This window comes from Giraffa tippelskirchi, chromosome 2, assembly GCF_054371585.1.
Source record: "Giraffa tippelskirchi isolate mGirTip1 chromosome 2, T2T-mGirTip1v1.2.pri, whole genome shotgun sequence".
Taxonomy (NCBI): domain Eukaryota; kingdom Metazoa; phylum Chordata; class Mammalia; order Artiodactyla; family Giraffidae; genus Giraffa; species Giraffa tippelskirchi.
In genome coordinates this window covers 104,331,763-104,350,154 of record NC_137276.1, presented here as the reverse complement: position 1 = coordinate 104,350,154, position 18,392 = coordinate 104,331,763, and the positions used below count along the sequence as shown (strand labels likewise).

The following is an 18,392-nucleotide window of genomic DNA, read 5'->3' as shown; positions in this document are numbered from 1 at the left end:
TTTAGATTCTAGAATCCAGTTCCAACTGCTCTTTCTCAGAATATAGGCATACTGATATGTATACAGGCACACACATGTGTACATACACAGATGCACACATGAATATCATATAAATACACATACCTGTGGGGCAGTGGCAAAGGCACACAGACTTGGGTCTGTTTCACCACTTACTAGCTGTGTGCCCATTGATAAGCATCATCATTAAAATGGGATAGTAGACACCACTGATACCATATATAAAATAGATAACTAATGAGAACATACTATATAGGGAATTCTACTCAGTGCTCTGTGGTGACCATTTAGGAAATCCAAGGAAGAAGTGATGTATGCACACATATAGCTGATTCACTTTGCTGTACAGTAGAAACTAATACAACATTGTAAAGCAACTATACTCCAATGAAAATTAATTTAAAAAATAAAATGGGATAATAATACAATGATGTTACACATACAGTTGACATACGCAAATTCAGTTATATGAGCTTGGTGTAATATCATTTAGATGCTTTTTGATCAAAATAGTTTCCTGAGCACAAACCATCTAACTGGTTTATTGAGTGCCCGGCCAAAAGTAACAAAGGAAAAACTGCCTATGTTAGATATATTGAGAGATGGTATACTTATATGAATTCTCTAAGCAATTTAATGGCTCTTTAAACATCTTTTTTAATCTATGAGACCTTCATATATAACTCTTAGCTCTAATGTTACCCTCTAATTGCCTCATAACATTTTGTTGGCAGAATTACATCAGATAATCTGTTACATAAAGCATTTAATTCAATGGTTCACATATGGAAAATGCTTGGTAAATGTTATTTATTCTTATGGTTTTTAGTTTCCCTTTTGTAATAGAAGTAAGTACGGGTTTTAGAATCAGAGAAGACCGGATTTCAATTCCTTTTATGTCACTTTGTGGTTATGTAACCATGGACAAATGACTTATATCTCCAGCTATAAAATGACTACTTACCTTAAGGATTGCATTAAATGAGATAGCTAGACATAAAGTACCTAGCCTAAAGCATGAGTATTCATTCAGTGTTAGTTCCTTCCCCTCCTACCATGTGTGTGTATGTGTATATGTATATGGGAGTAAGGGGGAAGGGGGATGTGGGCATTACAGATACCTGCATACTTACATATCTATATGCATATGATTGGGCTTCCCTGGTAACTCAGGTTGTAAAGAATCTACCTGCAATGCAGGAGACCCTGGTTTGATTACTGGGTCAGGAAGAGCCCCTGGAGAAGGGATAGGCTACCCACTCCAATATTCTTGCCTGGAGAATCCCCATGAATAGAGAAGCCTGGTGGGCTACACTCCGTAGAATCACAAAGAGTCACACATGACTGAGCAACTAAGCACATACATATGACTAGAGTAACAAACTGGATTATCTTCTTACACAGGCCAGAAGGAAATCTTGGTTGAAAAAAAGCACAGCTGGAATGTACCATTTCTAAACTCTCAGATCAGTGTGGCTGCCCAGCGACGTGATGCCATGGCCCACCGCATCCTGTCAGCGAGGCTTCATAAGATTAAAGAACTGAAAAATGAGTTAGCTGATCTGCACCGTAAAGTGGAGGCCACAGTCATAGAAAACCAATTTCTGAAACAAGTCCAGTTTAAGCACTTGAAAGCTATAGGAAAATATGAGAATTCACAAAATAATCTACCTCAAATTATGGCCAAACATCATAACGAAGTGAAAAATTTAAGGCAGCTCCTCAGGAAATCCCAGGGAAAGGAAAGAGCCGTGTCGAGGAAGCTGAGAGAGACGGATGGTGAGCTGCTGAGGACGAAAGATGCCTTGCAGGCACTGCAGAAGATTTCTGAAGACAAGAGTCTTGCAGAGAGGGAAGAGCTCACTCAGAGGTTGTCCATTCTTACAGCAAAGATGGAGGCAAATGACAAAAAGATACAGGTCTGTACTTCAGAGGCCTAGAAATGTTAAGGTTCCAAAATCAATCTGGAGAGGGTGCTCATTCATCATCCTTGCCTGAGGAATGAAGCACTACTGGGCTGAGCACACGGATGGTGGTGTCTGGTGGGGATAGGGTTGGGGCGGGGAAGGGGAGGTGCACAGGAGAGATAGAAACAGCCCCTCTTGTTGTGGATGAGCCAGGGCCCCTTCTGTGTTTGTGTCACCCAACCTAACTCAGGTCCACTCGTCCACGGGCAGCAAAGCCAGTCTACTGACACTGTGCTGAAGTGCTAAAGGCAAGTGCAGCATTTATTGCAAATGCCAGGCAAGGAGTCCAGGTAGTTAGTGATCAAAACACCTGAACTCCCCCAGTGGGTTTCAGGGAAAAATTTTTTTAAGACAAGGTTGGGGGTGGTGTGTTATGTGATCAGTTCATGGACATTCCTCTGACTGGTTGGTGGTAAGGTATTCAGGAGTTAACATCATCAACCTCCTGGTTCCAACCAGCCTGGAGTCTCTGTGCTTGTGGGCAGCATGCAGTTAAACTTCTTCCACCTGGTGGGGGTTCAGTATCTGCAAAACAGCTCACATGACATGGCTCAGAATATTACCTATAACCCTTGAGGAGGAACTAAAAGTTCTTAACTTTAATAGCTAAACTATTATTATTTTGTCGTGCTGTGTTTAGTCGCTCTGTCATGTCCAACTCTTTGCTACCCCATGGACTATAGCCTGCCAGGCTCCTCTGTCCATGGAATTTTCCAGGCAAGAATACTGGAGTGGGTAGCCATTCCCTTCTCCAGGGTATCTTCCTGACCCAGAGATCAAACCTGGATCTCCTGCATTTCAGGCAGCTTCTTTACCATCTGAGCCACTAGGGAAACCAATTGTCTTACTTTACTATTTTCATTTCTTTCTGCATCTTCTCACTTCTCTGATTAAATTTGCTCTTTGGAACTCAGCCAAGTTGTAGGAGGCTAAAGTTTTTCTAAAGACAGGAGGCAGACAGAGGACATGTGGTGGGGAGGGGTCCCTGTTCCAGAAAAGCCCCACAGTGTCCTGCTCGGTCACAGTTGGGCTCATTTATCTGGAAATGACCATTCTCTGAGACAGTCTGGCTACCAGGGTTGGGGGAGTCTGTTCATGTGCTGAAGGGCGAAGTGCTGTGCTGGTCTATGTTGTGGGAAACCTCTCTTAGAGAGTGAGCGTCTGCTCCAAACTGCTTCTGAAAAGATGACTTCCCTAAACTGTAAGTGCATCTCCTCACCCCCTTCCTTGTTCTCTCCCTCATCCATGTGTCCAGTCATTACCACAAAGACCCATGTCCTGGAAACAGACATTTTTTCTAGGTAATATTCCTAGGGACAGATAGGGGAAAGGAATGTAAATCATGGAAAGAATAGATAGGTTGGTATTCCTCAAGGGTGCACGGTGGTCAAAAGCTTGGGATTACAAGGGATGATTTGGGAGAACACCAATTACACTGAGAATTCTGCCTATTTTACATTAGGTGGTTTTGGTCTCTATGAACACAAAATGGAAGGGACACAAATGGAATTAACTTACTCTTTCATTCCTTAACGATGAGAGACAAGTATTTTCTATGAAATAGAAATCATTCATGAAGTAAACAAGTATTTACTTGAAATAATAAGACATTAAGTTCATTTCAGCTGCTTCTCAGTTATTTCTTTTTTGGTAAAAATCCTCCTCTATTTTCAAAGAGAATTTTCTCACATAAAATGGATATGTGAGCTACAGGAAATAATGAGGAACCTCCTTTTTAACCAATGTAAATAGTGTACCAAGGTTCTAACGTTTGGCCTTTCAGGTAGCATTGAATCCATCTTAGCATCTGTCTGTCATGTGAAAGTACATGTATTTGTATCTCATCTACATATTTTTACACACATGTTTAAGTAGCTCATGTCTCTATTCTACAACCAAAACCAAAAAGAATTCAAGAACTACTTAGCTATTTTCTTATCAGGAGCACTTGGTCATATAGGAGATTTCATTTGATTTTAGGGCATTTGATGGAGGGGAAAGCATTTGTGGGGCAAAACATGTAGGTAGTTTTTTAATGTTAATATTTTAGAAAGTGTGATTTTAAAGATTATTTCATTTCAATCCCATTAGTTTACCATATTTTACACTTTAATGAGAAAGTGTTAATGTTATACTGAGGGAATCCATAAAGGAAGGGAAACTTTATGGAAAAAAAGGAAAGAAAAGGTCTTTAGGCCAACCTCCTGTTAAAGTCTTGTTCCAACAGTTCTCCAGTAAAACAGGTCTCATTCCAGAAAGGTGAATATGCAATAGTAAATCCTGCATTTTTATAGAAGGTTATTGTGCTAATAAGTCAGTCATTTCACTGTCTTACATATAACCCATCCACATGGGTGTGGCTCTGTGAGGCCCCAGCATAATTTCCAGTCTCAGTTATCTGAGAATCACAGTCCCTGAATCATGATCTGCACTGATGCTGGTAAACCTTTCAGAAAGAGATGCTTGAAAGATTTTCAGAGTGCACTATGCCAAGTTAGCATAATACTTCATTTCAACATAATTGCTTAGGTCGAATTTGAAAGTGTAACACTGATTATACTTACTGATTTTCAGGCTCTATTCCAAAAAAAAATTTTTATCAAATTCCAGAGTGTAAAAAACGTCAGACTGTAAACATGATATTTATTCTTTAGAGTTGGGATCTGAGATTTTTGGGCTTTGTGCCTCTGTGTGTGTGTATGATAATATTTAGTTCTAATATGTGTTCTCTACACAAGCTGCCCACTAAAATTGTATTAAAATCTTGAACTTTTCATAAATGTAATTAGTTCCATTACAGTTGAAGTTTTGTATAATACTACACTGGTCACAAAGAGCTGAAATATATACTATTTTCAGGGCTTGGAGAAACAACTGAGACTGAACAATAAAGCCTTTACACGGCAGCTGGCCTTTGAGAATCGGAAGACCTTAGCAGCTCAGGCTGCTACAAAGACTCTGCAGATGGAAGTAAAACACCTTCAACAAAAACTTAAGGTACTTTTTTAAAAGCAAAATGTACCAAAACTTGTGAAATTCAGCTTCCAAAAATATCAGAGCTGTTGTTCAGTGATGTCCAACTCTTTGTGACCCTTTGAACTGCAGAACACCAGGCTTCCTTGTCCTTCACTATCTCCCAGAGTTTGCTCAAACTCGTGTCCATTGGGTCGATGATGCCAACCAACAAGCTCATCCTCTGTCCCCCCATTCTCTTCTTGCCCTCATCTTTTCCAGCTTCAGGGTCTTTTCCAATGAGTCGGCTCTTCCCATCAGGTGGCCAAAGTATTGGAGTTTCAGCTTCAGCATCAGTCCTTTCAATGAATATTCAGGACTGATTTCCTTTAGGATTGACTGGTTTGATCTCCTTGCACTCCAAGGGATTCTCAAGAGTTTTATCCAACACAACAATTCGAAAGCATCAACTCTTTTGTACTCAGGCTTCTTTATGATAGAACTCTCACATCTGTACATGAGTACCGGAAAAACCATAGCTTTGACTATATGGACAATTCAGTTCAGTTCAGTCACTCAGTCATGTCCGACTATTTGCGACCCCATGGATTGGAGCATGCCAGGCCTCCCTGTCCATCACCAACTCCCCGAGTTTACTCAAACTCACATCCATTGAGTCGGTGATGCCATCCAACCATCTCATCTTCTGTCATCCCCTTCTCCTCCTTCTATCTTTCCCAGCATCAGCGTCTTTTCCAATGAGTCAGTTCTTCACATCTGGTGGCCAAAGTATTGGAGTTTCAGCTTCAATATCAGCCTTTGTCAGCAAAGTGATGTCTCTGCTTTTTAATACGCTGTCTAGGTTTGTCATAGCTTTTCTTTCAAAAAGCAAGCATTTTAATTTTATGGCTGCAGTCACCATCTGCAGTGATTTTGGAGCCCAAGAAAATAAAGTCTGTCACTGTTTCCATTGTTTCCCTGTCTATTTGCCATGAAGTGATGGAACCAGATGCCATGATCTTAGTTTTTTTAATGTTGAGTTTTAAGCCAGTTTTTTCACTCTCCTCTTTCACTTTCATCAAGAGGCTCTTCAGCTCCTCTTTGCTTTCTGCCATAAGGATGGTGTCATCTGCATATCTTAGGTTATTGTTATTTCTCCCAGCAATCTTGATTCCAGCTTGAGCTCCATCCAGTCTGGCATTTCACATTACGTACTCTGAATATAAGTTAAATAAGCAGGGGACAATATACAGCCTTGACATACTCCTTTCCCAATTTTGAACCAGTCTGTTGTTCCATATCTAGTTCTAACTTTTTCTTCCTGACCTGCATACAGGTTTCACAGGAGACAGGTAAGGTGGTCTGGTATTCCTATCTCTTTAAGAATTTTTCACAGTTTGTTGTGATCCACACAGTCAAAGGCTTCAGCATAGTCAATGAAGCAGAAGTAGATGTTTTTCTGGAATTCCCTGTTTTTCCTATGATCCAACAGATGTTGGCAATTTGATCTCTGGTTCTTCTGCCTTTCCTAAATCCAGCTTGTACATCTGGAAGTTCTTGGTTCATGTACTGTTGAAGCCTGGCTTGAAGGATCCTGAGCGTTACCTTGCTAGCTTGTGAAATAAGTGCAGATGTACCACAGTTTTTACATTCTTTGGCGTTGCCCTTATTGGGAACTGGAATAAAAACTGACCTTTACCAGTCCTGTGGCCACTGCCTAATATATCTTTAAATTACTTAAAGAATAGCTTTCTCAAATCAAGTTTTTCCCCTAGGAACAGAAATTATTAGAACGAGTTAACAGCCTGATGAATATGCACTATAATTAGAAAAATTGAAACTCTATTTATAAGACTTCTGTTATCATTTTTTTATCTCATCACATGAAATAATATTATTGTACCTTGTTAACACTTTAGTGGAACCCAAAATAAATTTTTGGATTAAAGAATTAACTTATAACATTAAAATATTTAGAATAATTTTAGTGGCCCATAAATTCATTTTATTTGTTTTTATTGAAGGATAGTTGATTTACAATATTATGTTAGTTTCAGGTAGAAAGTGGTTCAGTTATATTTTTTCAGGTTATTTTCCATTGTAGGTTATTATAAGATCTTGAATATTACTGCCTGAGTTATACAGTAAATCCTTGTTGCTTATCTACTTTATATACACATAAATTCATTTTAAAGTCTCACTTGCTTCTTACAAAACTGACTTTTAAAGTACGCCCTAACTTGGAAGGTATTATGTCAAGTGAAATAAGTCAAACAGAGAAAGACAAATACTATATGATATCACTTAAATGTAGAGTCTAAAAAGTACAACCACCTAGTGAATATAACAAAAAAGAAGCAGACTCATGAGTATAGAGAACAAACTTGTGGTTAATAATGGGGAGGGAGAGGTGGAGGAGTACTATAGGGGTAGGAAAGTAAAAGGTTCAAACTATTAGGTATAAACTAAGCTACAGGGAAATGCAGTACAATACGGGGAATATAGCCAACATTTTACAGTAAGGAGTATAACCTTTAAAACTTGTGATCACTATACTACACCTGTAACTTATATAATACTACACATCAACCATACTTCAATTTTTCTCAGCAAACCAGGGTTTCAAACCTTTTGTTTTGCCAAGACTTAAAAAGTCAGTACTGAAATCTCAAGCTAAAGAGCAGTGTTTTTGTTCCAGGTCCCACCCACCCTGCCTGGCTGTGCAGACAAAACTTTCTGTGATGAGGACAGTGTTCTCTCTCACTGTCCAACCCTGTGGTCACCAATCACATGCAGGACCGAGCATCCACAGTACGGGTCATGTGACTCTCAGAACTGAATATTTTTAATTCTACTTAATCCAAGGAACAACATGGCTAGTGGCCACTGCATTACACCATAAAGAACAGTAAACTTCTTGGCACAGACCCAGGGAACAGAAAAAATACTGTGAAAGAATCTGGCTTGCAAACTCTTCAAAATATTGTCTGCGTCACAATGATTTGTCACTCTATTTAAAAGCTAGTGCTTTTGGGGACTTCCCTGGTGGTCCAGTGGCTAAGACTCCCCAAAGCAAGGGACCCAGGTTCAATCCCCAGTCAGGGAACAAGATCCCACATGCCACAACTAAGACCCAGCGTGGCCAAAATAAATAAATATTTTTTTAAAAAGAACTAATTTTTTTATGTTGGGAATGATATACGATGATATGGCCAATTTCTGTTTGTGCTGAAGCTTACCAAGCTCCTCACATTAAATAGTTTTCTATGGGAAATGAAGGTTGATAAAAGTAAACACTTATAGAAATATTGGTATTGTGGTTCTTTATAGGAGAAGGATCGAGAGCTCGAAATTAGAAACATCTATACTAACCGGATACTCAGAAATTTACATGACAAAGAAGATTATCCAAAAGGTAAAATGTGCTTCAATTTTTTGCTTGAAATCTGTTTTAAAGTATGTAGCCAAATTTTCCTAACTGATATCATCAAGATAATGGACATTTTTAAAAATTAATTTATTTTAATTGGAGGCTAATTACTTTACAATATTATGGTGGTTTTTGCCATGCATTGACATGAATCAGCCATGGGTGTACATGTGTTCCCCATCCTGAACCCTCCTCCCACCTCCCCGCCATCCCATCCCTCAGGGTCGTCCCAGTGCACCAGCCCTGAGCGCCCTGTCTCATGCATCAAACCTGGACTGGAAATCTATTTCACATATAGTAATATACATGTTTCAATGCTATTCTCTCAAATCATCCCACCCTCGCCTTCTCCCACAGAGTCCAAAAGTCTATTTTTTTAAAAATCATTGTATTAGGCACTGAAACATAATATAGAATAACGAAACTGCCACATGGTTGAAACAGCTAGAAGAAAACAGAAATGCATTCCTTCTCCCCATCGTCGGCTCAGTCCTTTATGTCCTCACTTGGGTGAATGAGAGGATAACTTTCAGTTTGATGCAAAATGTCTGCCAAATACTGAACTTTCTAGGTAGGTCTGTCATCCAGTGTGTGGATTTTTTGTTTTGTTTTTTGTTTGGGGTTTTTTTTTTGGCGGAGTCTCATGGCATGTGAGATCCTAGTTCCCAGACCAGGAATGGAACCCACACCCCCTGCAGTAGAAGCACCAAGTCCTAACCACTCACTGGACCACCAAGGAAGACCCTGTGTAGATTTTTAAGGTTAACCTTATTTAGGTACCTTTGGCTCAGATGGTAAAGAATCTGCCTGCAATGCAGGAGACCAGAGTTTGATCCCTGGGTTGGGAATGGCAACCCACTCCAGTATTCTTGCCTGGAGAATTCCATGGACAGAGGAGCCTGGCATGTACAGCCCTTGGGGTTGCAAAGAGTCAGACACGACTGAGCAGCTAACACTCTCACCTCAATACGTTGGGTTTCCTGGGTTGCTCAGTGGTAAAGAATCCACCTGCCAATGCAAGAGACAAAGGAGAGGCAGGTTTGATTCAATGCAAGAGACAAAGGAGAGGCAGGTTTGATTCCTGGGTCAGGAAGATCCCCTGGAGAAGGAAATGGTAGACCCACTCCAGTATTCTTGCCTAGGAAATTCCATGGACAGAGGAGCCTGGGGGGCTACACTCCATGGGGTCACTAAGAGTCAGACACAACTCAGTATGCATAAACCTCAATGCAGTGCACCCATTTTAAGCGTGCAGTCCAATGGGTTTTGACACATGCTTATACCCATGTAACCACCACCTCTGTCTAGATGTAGAATATGGCCATCTCCTCAGGAGGTGCCCTCATGTCCCTGGCAGTCAGGTCAGGGATCCTCCAGCCCCAGCCCAAAGCAACCTCTGACCTACCTTCAGTCACAGTCGCTCAGTTTGCCTGTTCTACAGATTCACGAGTGGGATTATACAGCAGGTCCTCTTTTGTATCTGTCTTCTCTTGTTCAGCATAGTGTGTTTGAGACTCATCTATGCTGTGCTATTATCATTAGTTTGTACATTTTTATTGTGGTGTTGTGCTTGTGTTTAGTCGTTCAGTCATGTCCGACCCTTTGTGACCCCATGGACCATGGACTGTATGTAGCCCGCCAGGCTCCTCTGTCCATGGGATTTCAGGGCGAGAATACTGCAGTGGGTTGCCCTTCCTTTCTCCAGGGGATCAGTAGTACGTTTTCCTTCAAGACAGGATGAACTTACTCACTCCCCACCCCACCCCCCTGAGATTCTGCTAAGAAGAGGAACAACAGGAACATTTACCTCTTATTTTGCTAGAAGAAGTAACTATGTGTTTACTTTTTAAGGCAACAATCTCTTTGCTTTTGATTTATAATCCAGAATAACAGCCAGCAGAGATGATAAAATCAAACATGGGGTTATTTAAATAGGATAAAACCTCCGAGGAAGTGGCTACCAGATTTAGCAGTCGTGAACTTTAGCGTGGGCGATCCAACCATTGATAACCAAGAGCTCTGACGCAGGAGACATGGTGGCGCCCCCTCACAACTGCAGAACTATGCTTCTGAACCCCTCCTGCCAGCAGGGGCCGCTGTGTCCTCCCAGAGGAATGCCCACCCATCCTCATGCCTGCTTGTATGGTTACCACTGTGATACCCACAACCTCTGCAGCCCAAAACAGGACAAAAGTGCTGACGTGGTAGAGGAAAAAGTGAAACTGGCAAATGTTTGATATTTACTGAACATCTTTAGAAAATGTCTAGTATACTTTGTTTTATTATTACATTACCAACTTCAGTTATTATTTTCTATTTAAAATCAACATCGCTTCCAAATGCAAGTTACGCTTCTTACATATAATGAATGTAACCGTTCTGTAGTTTCTTCAACAAAGTCAGTACAAGCAGACAGGAAAAGTTTTCCACTTACAAGTATGCGACACCAGGAAACCCAAAAATCGGAAGATGTTCCATCTTGGACAACTAAGGTACAGCAAATTTGAATTCTTGCAGTGTCTAATTAAACATAGTTTTGGAAACTTAGGCTTTACACACTTGTTCTATACAAAAAGTAGTTGTATTCATTAAATAAAACACAATTTAAAATTATCTCTACCACCAAAACTATTTCTTGCCACTTTTCTAAATTATAGAGCAAAAAGACAACAGGAAACAATGGTCATAAAGAAAAATCTATTGAAATAATCCATGCAATTCCTCCCTGTATCAGTAAACTACCAAACCAAGAGGAATCCAAGAGAAAATATGAAGGTAATTTTAACAACTGGTAAAAGTCTCCTTTACACTTTGTTTTTTTAATTTGTGAATTACTCACTGTGTGGGTGTTTAAAAGTATACATAAAACAGATGTGTTCAGTTGAGAGAACTGTTATAAAATAAACACCTGCGTAGCCACTACCTTGTTTAAGAAACAGAACATGAGCATCTCCTGGGACCCCCTGGGGCCCTTCCTAACCAGAACGCTCTTGCCCCGCCCTATCACCGCCACCAAAAACAACCACGATATTCCATTTTCTGCCACAACTCCCAAACCTGTGTGTATGCTAAACAACATGTTCAGTTTTAAAAAACTGAGTCTCAAACCCAAACCCAGCTGAATTAAGGGAAGCACCGCCCCTGAAGAAGATTCCAGAGCAGGCAGGCTGGACACCGACTGGCTGCAGCTTCCCTGAGGGCACAGGGCCTGGCCAGGGTCAAGGTCACTCACAGTCCTGGGGGATGGGGACCCATAAGAGCCAGACACGTGGCAAGGTTGCTCTGCTGGTGCAGGGAGAGGCCCCATGCACTGGGCTCTGGAGCATTCTCAGCCCACCAAGGCTGCAGACACCACAGGGGGAGGGACACCTCCATCAGGCTATGGCTGGTCAGGATGGACCAAGGACGCTAGAGCCTGGGGGGTTAGCTAGCAGAGGCAAGGCTTAAGCCCTTAGCCTCAGGCCTGGTGCCCTTTGCCTCTGTGGTCTAGGGGCTTCCATCACCCTTCCTGCTGGTTCCTGGCCCCCTTCTCCACCAGGCCTCTGTTTACTACCCTGTGTCCTCCTGTAATGAATGCCATCCTGGACTAGGAGCACAACCTCTACTGGCTTCTTGAGAAACAGGTGCACATAGGCAAATCTGTGCACCTTTCCCTGGGGATGTCATGGTTCTACCCTAGACTTGGTTAGTAATGGACTGGAAAGAAAATTCTAGGCTGAAGATCATTTTCCTTCAGAATGTTGAAGACACTCCTCCATTGTTTCCATGATAAATTATTGATTTAGGGGCAGCTGGGTGACCCTCCACCCAGCTGGGCAAGCACAACCCCCTGGAAAGAGCAGCCATGGGGAAGAGCCCTCGGGATCCCTCAGGGCCTCGGGCAGTGGGCCTGGAGAGGCCACATCTTAGCTGTGGGGCCCAAGTGGCTTGATTTTTGTTTTGTAATGTTTATTTATTTGGCCGCACCAGGTTTTAGTTGCAGTATGTCCAACTCTTTGCGACCCCAGTGGACTGTAGCCCACCAGGCTCCTCTGTCCATAGGATTCTCCAGACAAGAATACTGCAGTAGGTTGCCATTTCCTTCTCCAGGGGATCTTTCTGCCCCAAGATCAAACCTCGGTCTCCTGCTTTGCAAGCAGATTCTGAGCCACCAGGAAAGCTTTATTGTCTTTGTGTAATGTTTATTTATTTGGCTTTGCCGGGTCTTAGTTACGGCATGTAGGATCTAGTTTCCTGACCAGGAATCAAACCCAGGCCCCCTGCATTGGGAGTGCAGAGTCTTAGCCACTGGACCACCAGGGAAGTCCCCAAATGGCCTTAGAATGAAGTTTAAACAACCCCCAGGTCGGGCTGAACCCCCTGGAAAGCCACGGCTCCAACGCAGTAAATACTGGTTCTGTTTACGTTTTCCACCTGTTTTTTAGTCCATTTTGGTAATGGCTCAGAAGATAAAGTATCCGCCTGTAATGCAGGAGACCTGAGTTCAATCTCTGGGTCGGGAAGATCCCCTGGAGAAGGAAATGGTAACACACTCCAGTATTTTTGCCTGGAGAATCCCATGAACAGAGGAGCCTGATGGGCTACAGTCCATGGGGTCGCAAAGAGTCAGACACCACTGAACAACTAACACACACATACATTGTCCTAGAAAGTTTCTTCATTTGCTTGACAAATATTTCCTGAGCATATACTGTATGTCTGGCACTGCTCCAAACACTGGGGAAAAATGCCCCCCCCTCAGGATCCTGTGCCCTTGGGGAGATCTGCAGAGAGGAAGGGCGATGGGTATGAAAAAGAGGGTGCAGACTAAGGAGGGGGTGTGGAGGGGCGAGGGTGGAGGGAAGGACGAGGTTGAGTCCAGACAGCTCAGGAGAGACCAGTAAGGACATGACCTACTCCTGGCACAGACTGTCCCAGAGATGCCAGGGCCAGAGGAGGCTGTCCAAGGGCTGTTGCCTCCAGGGAGGTCCCCAGGAGCTGGAAGCAGCTGGAGCAGAAGAGGGAGCAGACCCACTTCTGGGGCCAGGGAGGCCAGGCGGGGGCAGGGGAGGCAGTGGAAAGCAAGCACATTCCCCCCATGGTCTCAAATGTTAACATTCTCATCAAGTGTTATAGGGCATAATAGTAACAGTTATTTAGAAGTAATTATATGTTTGACTGGCTTCTAGGCTCACCATTAATTCTTGAAACATACTACTTTCTCCTCCTAGTATTTTTTTTTTTCATTTTCCTAGAGTGTAGGTAAATTATTTTATTCAAGAATTTATTCACATGAGAAAACGTTTCAACTCTCTGCATACCCGACTGTGTCTCCATTCTCCCTCACAAATGATGGCCTCGCTGAGTGTCTGGCAGGGAGTGATCCTGTTTCCTCAGAACCCACGCGGATCTGGTCCTAGGACGAGCAGAGGGCTGCACACAGGGCTTCCTGGGTGCCTAGGGAAGAAGCAGCAGAGGAAAGAGCATCTCTACACCCAATTGGATGAGTGAAAAATACTCTCATTGTTTTTTAATTGGCACAACCTAGCTGGTGATGTTGAACATCTGTTAATAATATATTGGCAAAATTGATGAACATCATTTTCTTTTGGCTTCATAATTCTCACTTATCTGGTATGTTCTACAAAAGTATAACATATCAGACTTGCTAATAGCACCTTTCCCTGTATTCTGGGGTTGTATGCATTACTTTTCTTTCCTTTTTGTCATTTTAATGTGCTTGTCAGGAGGTGTAAATAAGTGTGCTCAACATGCCATCTTGAAACAGAAATCTATTAATTTTAAAGATCAATAAATTGACTATTTTTCTACTACAGATTTGTCCAAGGAAGAAGAACATTCGGAAGCACAACCATCTCTAAAGAATACTGGACAACAGAGAGAGAGAACAGAAAATCAAGAAAAGAAGACCACTTTAGTGAAAGAAGAACAGGAACTACCACCAAAAAGAATTCAAGTAATCCATCCCGAAGGGGAAGGTAGTCAGGAAGATGATACAGAAAAAGTAAAGTTTAAAAGAAGTCCAGAAATCAGTGACACGGCTGATATGCCAGATAAAAATGCTGCTCCAAATATCAAAATACCCTTCAGACAAAGAAAGCATTATTCATTCACAGAAACAATTGAAAACCTGCATCACGGGCTTCCCACCTCAGGCGGGCTGGCCAATGCAGGCGGCACAAGGTACACTCATAGCACAGGCAAGCACCACAGTCACTCGGAAGAAATGAAGCCGGAGCACCCTGCCGTCGCCTACGAACCCTCCTTCGCGAAATCTTTCAGAACAAAGGCAAAAGACACAACTTTCAGGGAGAAGAAAAGCAATCTAATGGAGGAACTCTTTGGATCAGGTTATGTCTTAAAAAACAGCCAAACAACTACTACTGTTATGAAAGAGCCTGAGGAGACTTTGCAGAGTACGAAGATGCATCATCTACCCGCTAGCCAGGCGTCCGCCACCAATGCTTTTGGAGATTCTAGAGTAACGGTATTAAATTCTATTAAGTCATCTTCACCCACAGAAGGAAAGAGAAAAATAATTATTTAAATATAATCAGTATCCTAACCCACTCTGGCTTTATGTGCCTTTAGTCTTGTAATTTTAATGTGTGTGTTTTCAATACTTAAACTGACTTTAAAACGTTAAGGTTTTGTTTTATTGCTAATCTGATTTTAAAAGTCTATTGTATATTAGCCAATGACAACATTTTAAATACAAAATTACATCTTTTTTTCCTACAACTGAAACATGTCCATTATCTTTTGGAAGACTGATTCATTATATTATTTCAATATTCTATGGGGCTCCATAGCTAATAAGTCTAAGTTAGTCAACCCAAAACATATACATCTCGTACCTATCAGAACCTTATCGGGAATCAGGCTACACTATAACTTTAAAATATGGAAGCAGCTCTGAAAGAGAACAATATAAGAAGTCTCTCTTTTTTTTTTAAAGAAAAGACAAAAAAGTACATTGATTATCAAGCTTGGTTTTATGAAAATTATTTTTGAGTATCTCTTATTCAGCTAATCTGGGTATCCAATATCCTGCCCTGGTTGTTAACACTTTCCTCAAGTGTTAACCAAGTACAACCAAGAGTACAACCAAGAGTCCATATTTTTTATTTTTATGTGTTGAATACCTGTTCCTTGACCCTTTTTCTATCAATCTTGTTTAAAAACAGTATATTGTTATAATCAGTGTCCACTGGGTTAGCTGCTCAGTCCTAATGAATATATTCATTATAGTTAGAATATTTTATATTAGGACTGTACAGAGGAGACTGTACTCCCAATGTTAATCAATTAACTTACCTTCATTTATGTATCAGTTCAGTTCAGTTCAATCGCTCAGTTGTGTCCAACTCTTTGCTACCCCATGGACTGCAGCATGCCAGGCCTCCCTGTCCATCACCAACTCCTGGAGTTTACTCAAACTCATGTCCATCGAGTCAGTGATGCCATCCAACCATGTCATCCTCTGTCATCTCCTTCTCCTCCTGCCTTCAATCTTTCCCAGCATCAGGGTCTTTTCCAGTAAGTCAGTTCTTTGCATCAGGTGTCCAAAGGATTGGAGTTTCAGCTTCAACATCAGTCCTTCCAGTGAGTATTCAGGACTGATTTCCTTTAGGATGGACTGGTTGGATCTCCTTGCAGTCCAAGGGACTCCCAAGAGTCTTCTCCAACACCACAGTTCAAAAGCATCAATTCTTTGGCACTCAGCTTTCTTTATAGTCCAACTCTCACATCCATACATTGACTAGACGGACCTTTGTTGGCAAAGTAATGTATGTATAAGGGTAAACTTATTTATAATTTAGACCATATTATTTCCAAATATGTTTATGGGTTGGTGTGTAATATTGTTGATCTAAGACTGTAGTTGATCTAAGAAATGTTAAACTCCATTCAAGCCAAGCTGAGGATTAAAACCTGGAGACAACCTTTCAGAAAGCTCTAGGACTGTTCCGCCCACTAAAGGTCAAAGTGCAGTTATGTAAGTTTTTGAGACAAACGGTTATCTATCAAATGAGTACTGTTGCTAGTTTACACAATCCAGATCTATAGGTACAAACAGTGAATCACTGTGACCTTGTAACATCAAGAAGGGAGGTTGTCTTCCTAAGCAGCGGTGATCCTTCCTGAGATTAAGAAGGAATGTTATTTCCTAAAGAGGTCTGGTTAATGCAGATGCATAACAGACATCAAAGGGGAGAGAGAAGGCCCAACTGGGCAGAGGAAATGTTTATGTTTAAAGTCTCACCATAAAATATGAATTTTATTTCATTAATAGCAACACCCTTTTGAAAACTGGGAATAGCCAAATAAATTTTCCAAAGGGAACAGAACTCATTGTTGGAAAAGAACTATATTTAAAACCAAAGATGAGATAAATACTAGAACTGGCATAAGCTTTGATCTTTATGAAAATCATAGGGGGGAATAAAAAAAAAAAGATAAAGGGAGAGAGGGAGGGAGGAGAGTTAGAATTCTCAGAGGCTTCTAGAGGGGGAGACACACTAATGCACACGACATTATACAACTGCTCAGCTCTACATTCTGGAGAAATGTACTAAAAGGATTCTTAGAAATGGTTGTGGTGGTGGTGTTAATTCACTAAGTCATATCCAACTCTCTACAACCTCATGGACTGCAGCACACCAGGCTTCCCTGTCCTTCACCATCTCCCAAAGTTTGCTCAAACTCATGTCCATTGAGTTGATAATGCATCCAACCATCTCATCCTCTGTCATTCCCTTCTCCTCCTGCCTTCAATCTTTCCTAGCAACAGGGTCTTTTCCAATGAGTCAGCTCCTTGCATCAGGTGGCCAAAGTATTCAAGCTTCAGCTTCAGCATCAGTCCTTCCAATGAATATTCAGGATTGAATGAAATGGTGTACAGAGTAATATTACAATATTCCAACACTTACTCCTGCTTTATAGCAGATGGAGAATTTCAGGGGATCTTTTCTTATGCCTACCCACAAAGAAGCACAAATCGTAACATTAAATCAGAGCAATCTAAAAGTGCTTCTGTAGGGAATATTTTTAAATATAATCTAATATAAACTAAGATGGTTATTTTCTGGTCATTTTATTTTAAAAATTATAGGCATAGGAAGTTAGAGTAATAAAGTAAAATGCTAAATTTTTATTTCTGAGAAATGAGATTGTGGTCAATTTTTAAATTTATTCTTGGCTTTTTTTTTTTACTGTGATTTTCTATAATGAACACAATTTTGTAAACAGGAGGAAAAAAGGAGACAGCCATATCATGTAGTCTGGTATACAAGGTCCTCTGGCTCTCCTGCTGTAAAAAGACTAAAAATGCCATAGTAACTATATAAACATGTTTCTTGATCAGTTGTTGAGCGGGTAAACACTCAGGAAAGTGGGCATCAGGGAGGCAGGAACGAGGGCTCTGAAGTCAGCTTCCGCCTAACAGGTTGGCGACTGAAAAAGAAAAGCACAACATAAGAGTTGAGAGTTATGCTTTATTCCACAGACAAAACTGAAGACCTAAGCCTGGGACTCATCATCTCAGGTCACTCTGAGGGACTGCTCTGAAGAGGCAAGCGAGGTGGGGAGCCAGGATATATAGGAGTTTTCACAACAAAGACCAGGTGGTCAGAACATCAAAAGATGACTGTTAAAGAAAACCAGGCATCTCAAGTTAAGGAATTTAGTGCACCTACATATGGGAAGATGCAAGAGTCTGGGCTCACTGAAATCATTCCTTTGATACACACTTGTTCTGAGACCAGGATCCTGTGTTTTTTCACATGCTGAGTCTCCTCAGGGTGCACTGTCAGGGCAGCTGCAGCAGTTGACCACTAGATGGCGGGCATCCTGTTCCCCTGGAGCTCACCTTGGGGGAGCTGAAACACTGTGGCTGCAGCATCCTGTTAACTGATATGGCAGGGACATTTCTAGTTCATGGGGCATTTGATAAGTATCCAAAAAGCCTCCAGGATAAAACCCAGAGGACAAAACCAGCACAAGTAGGAGGCTCAGAGGAATTC

The 18,392-nt window shown here is 41.4% G+C and overlaps 1 protein-coding gene across 50 annotated transcripts in view; it reads left to right on the top strand.

The window, feature by feature from the left end:
- The window catches only part of LCA5L (lebercilin LCA5 like), a 40,157-nt gene extending 25,043 nt beyond the window's left edge, over positions 1-15,114 (top strand). For 26 of the 50 annotated variants that reach the window (XM_081569913.1, XM_081569905.1, XM_081569896.1 and 23 more), the window contains 6 exons: positions 1,423-1,937; positions 4,845-4,982; positions 8,268-8,352; positions 10,753-10,859; positions 11,025-11,142; positions 14,184-15,114. In XM_081569913.1, coding sequence (XP_081426039.1) covers positions 1,423-1,937; positions 4,845-4,982; positions 8,268-8,352; positions 10,753-10,859; positions 11,025-11,142; positions 14,184-14,914 — 1,694 coding nt within the window. In that variant the 3' untranslated portion in view covers positions 14,915-15,114. The remainder of the gene's footprint in view (positions 1-1,422; positions 1,938-4,844; positions 4,983-8,267; positions 8,353-10,752; positions 10,860-11,024; positions 11,143-14,183) is intronic. The other 24 variants (XM_081569937.1, XM_081569929.1, XM_081569939.1 and 21 more) reach the window with 2 other exon arrangements.
- The last annotated feature ends 3,278 nt before the right edge of the window (positions 15,115-18,392 follow it).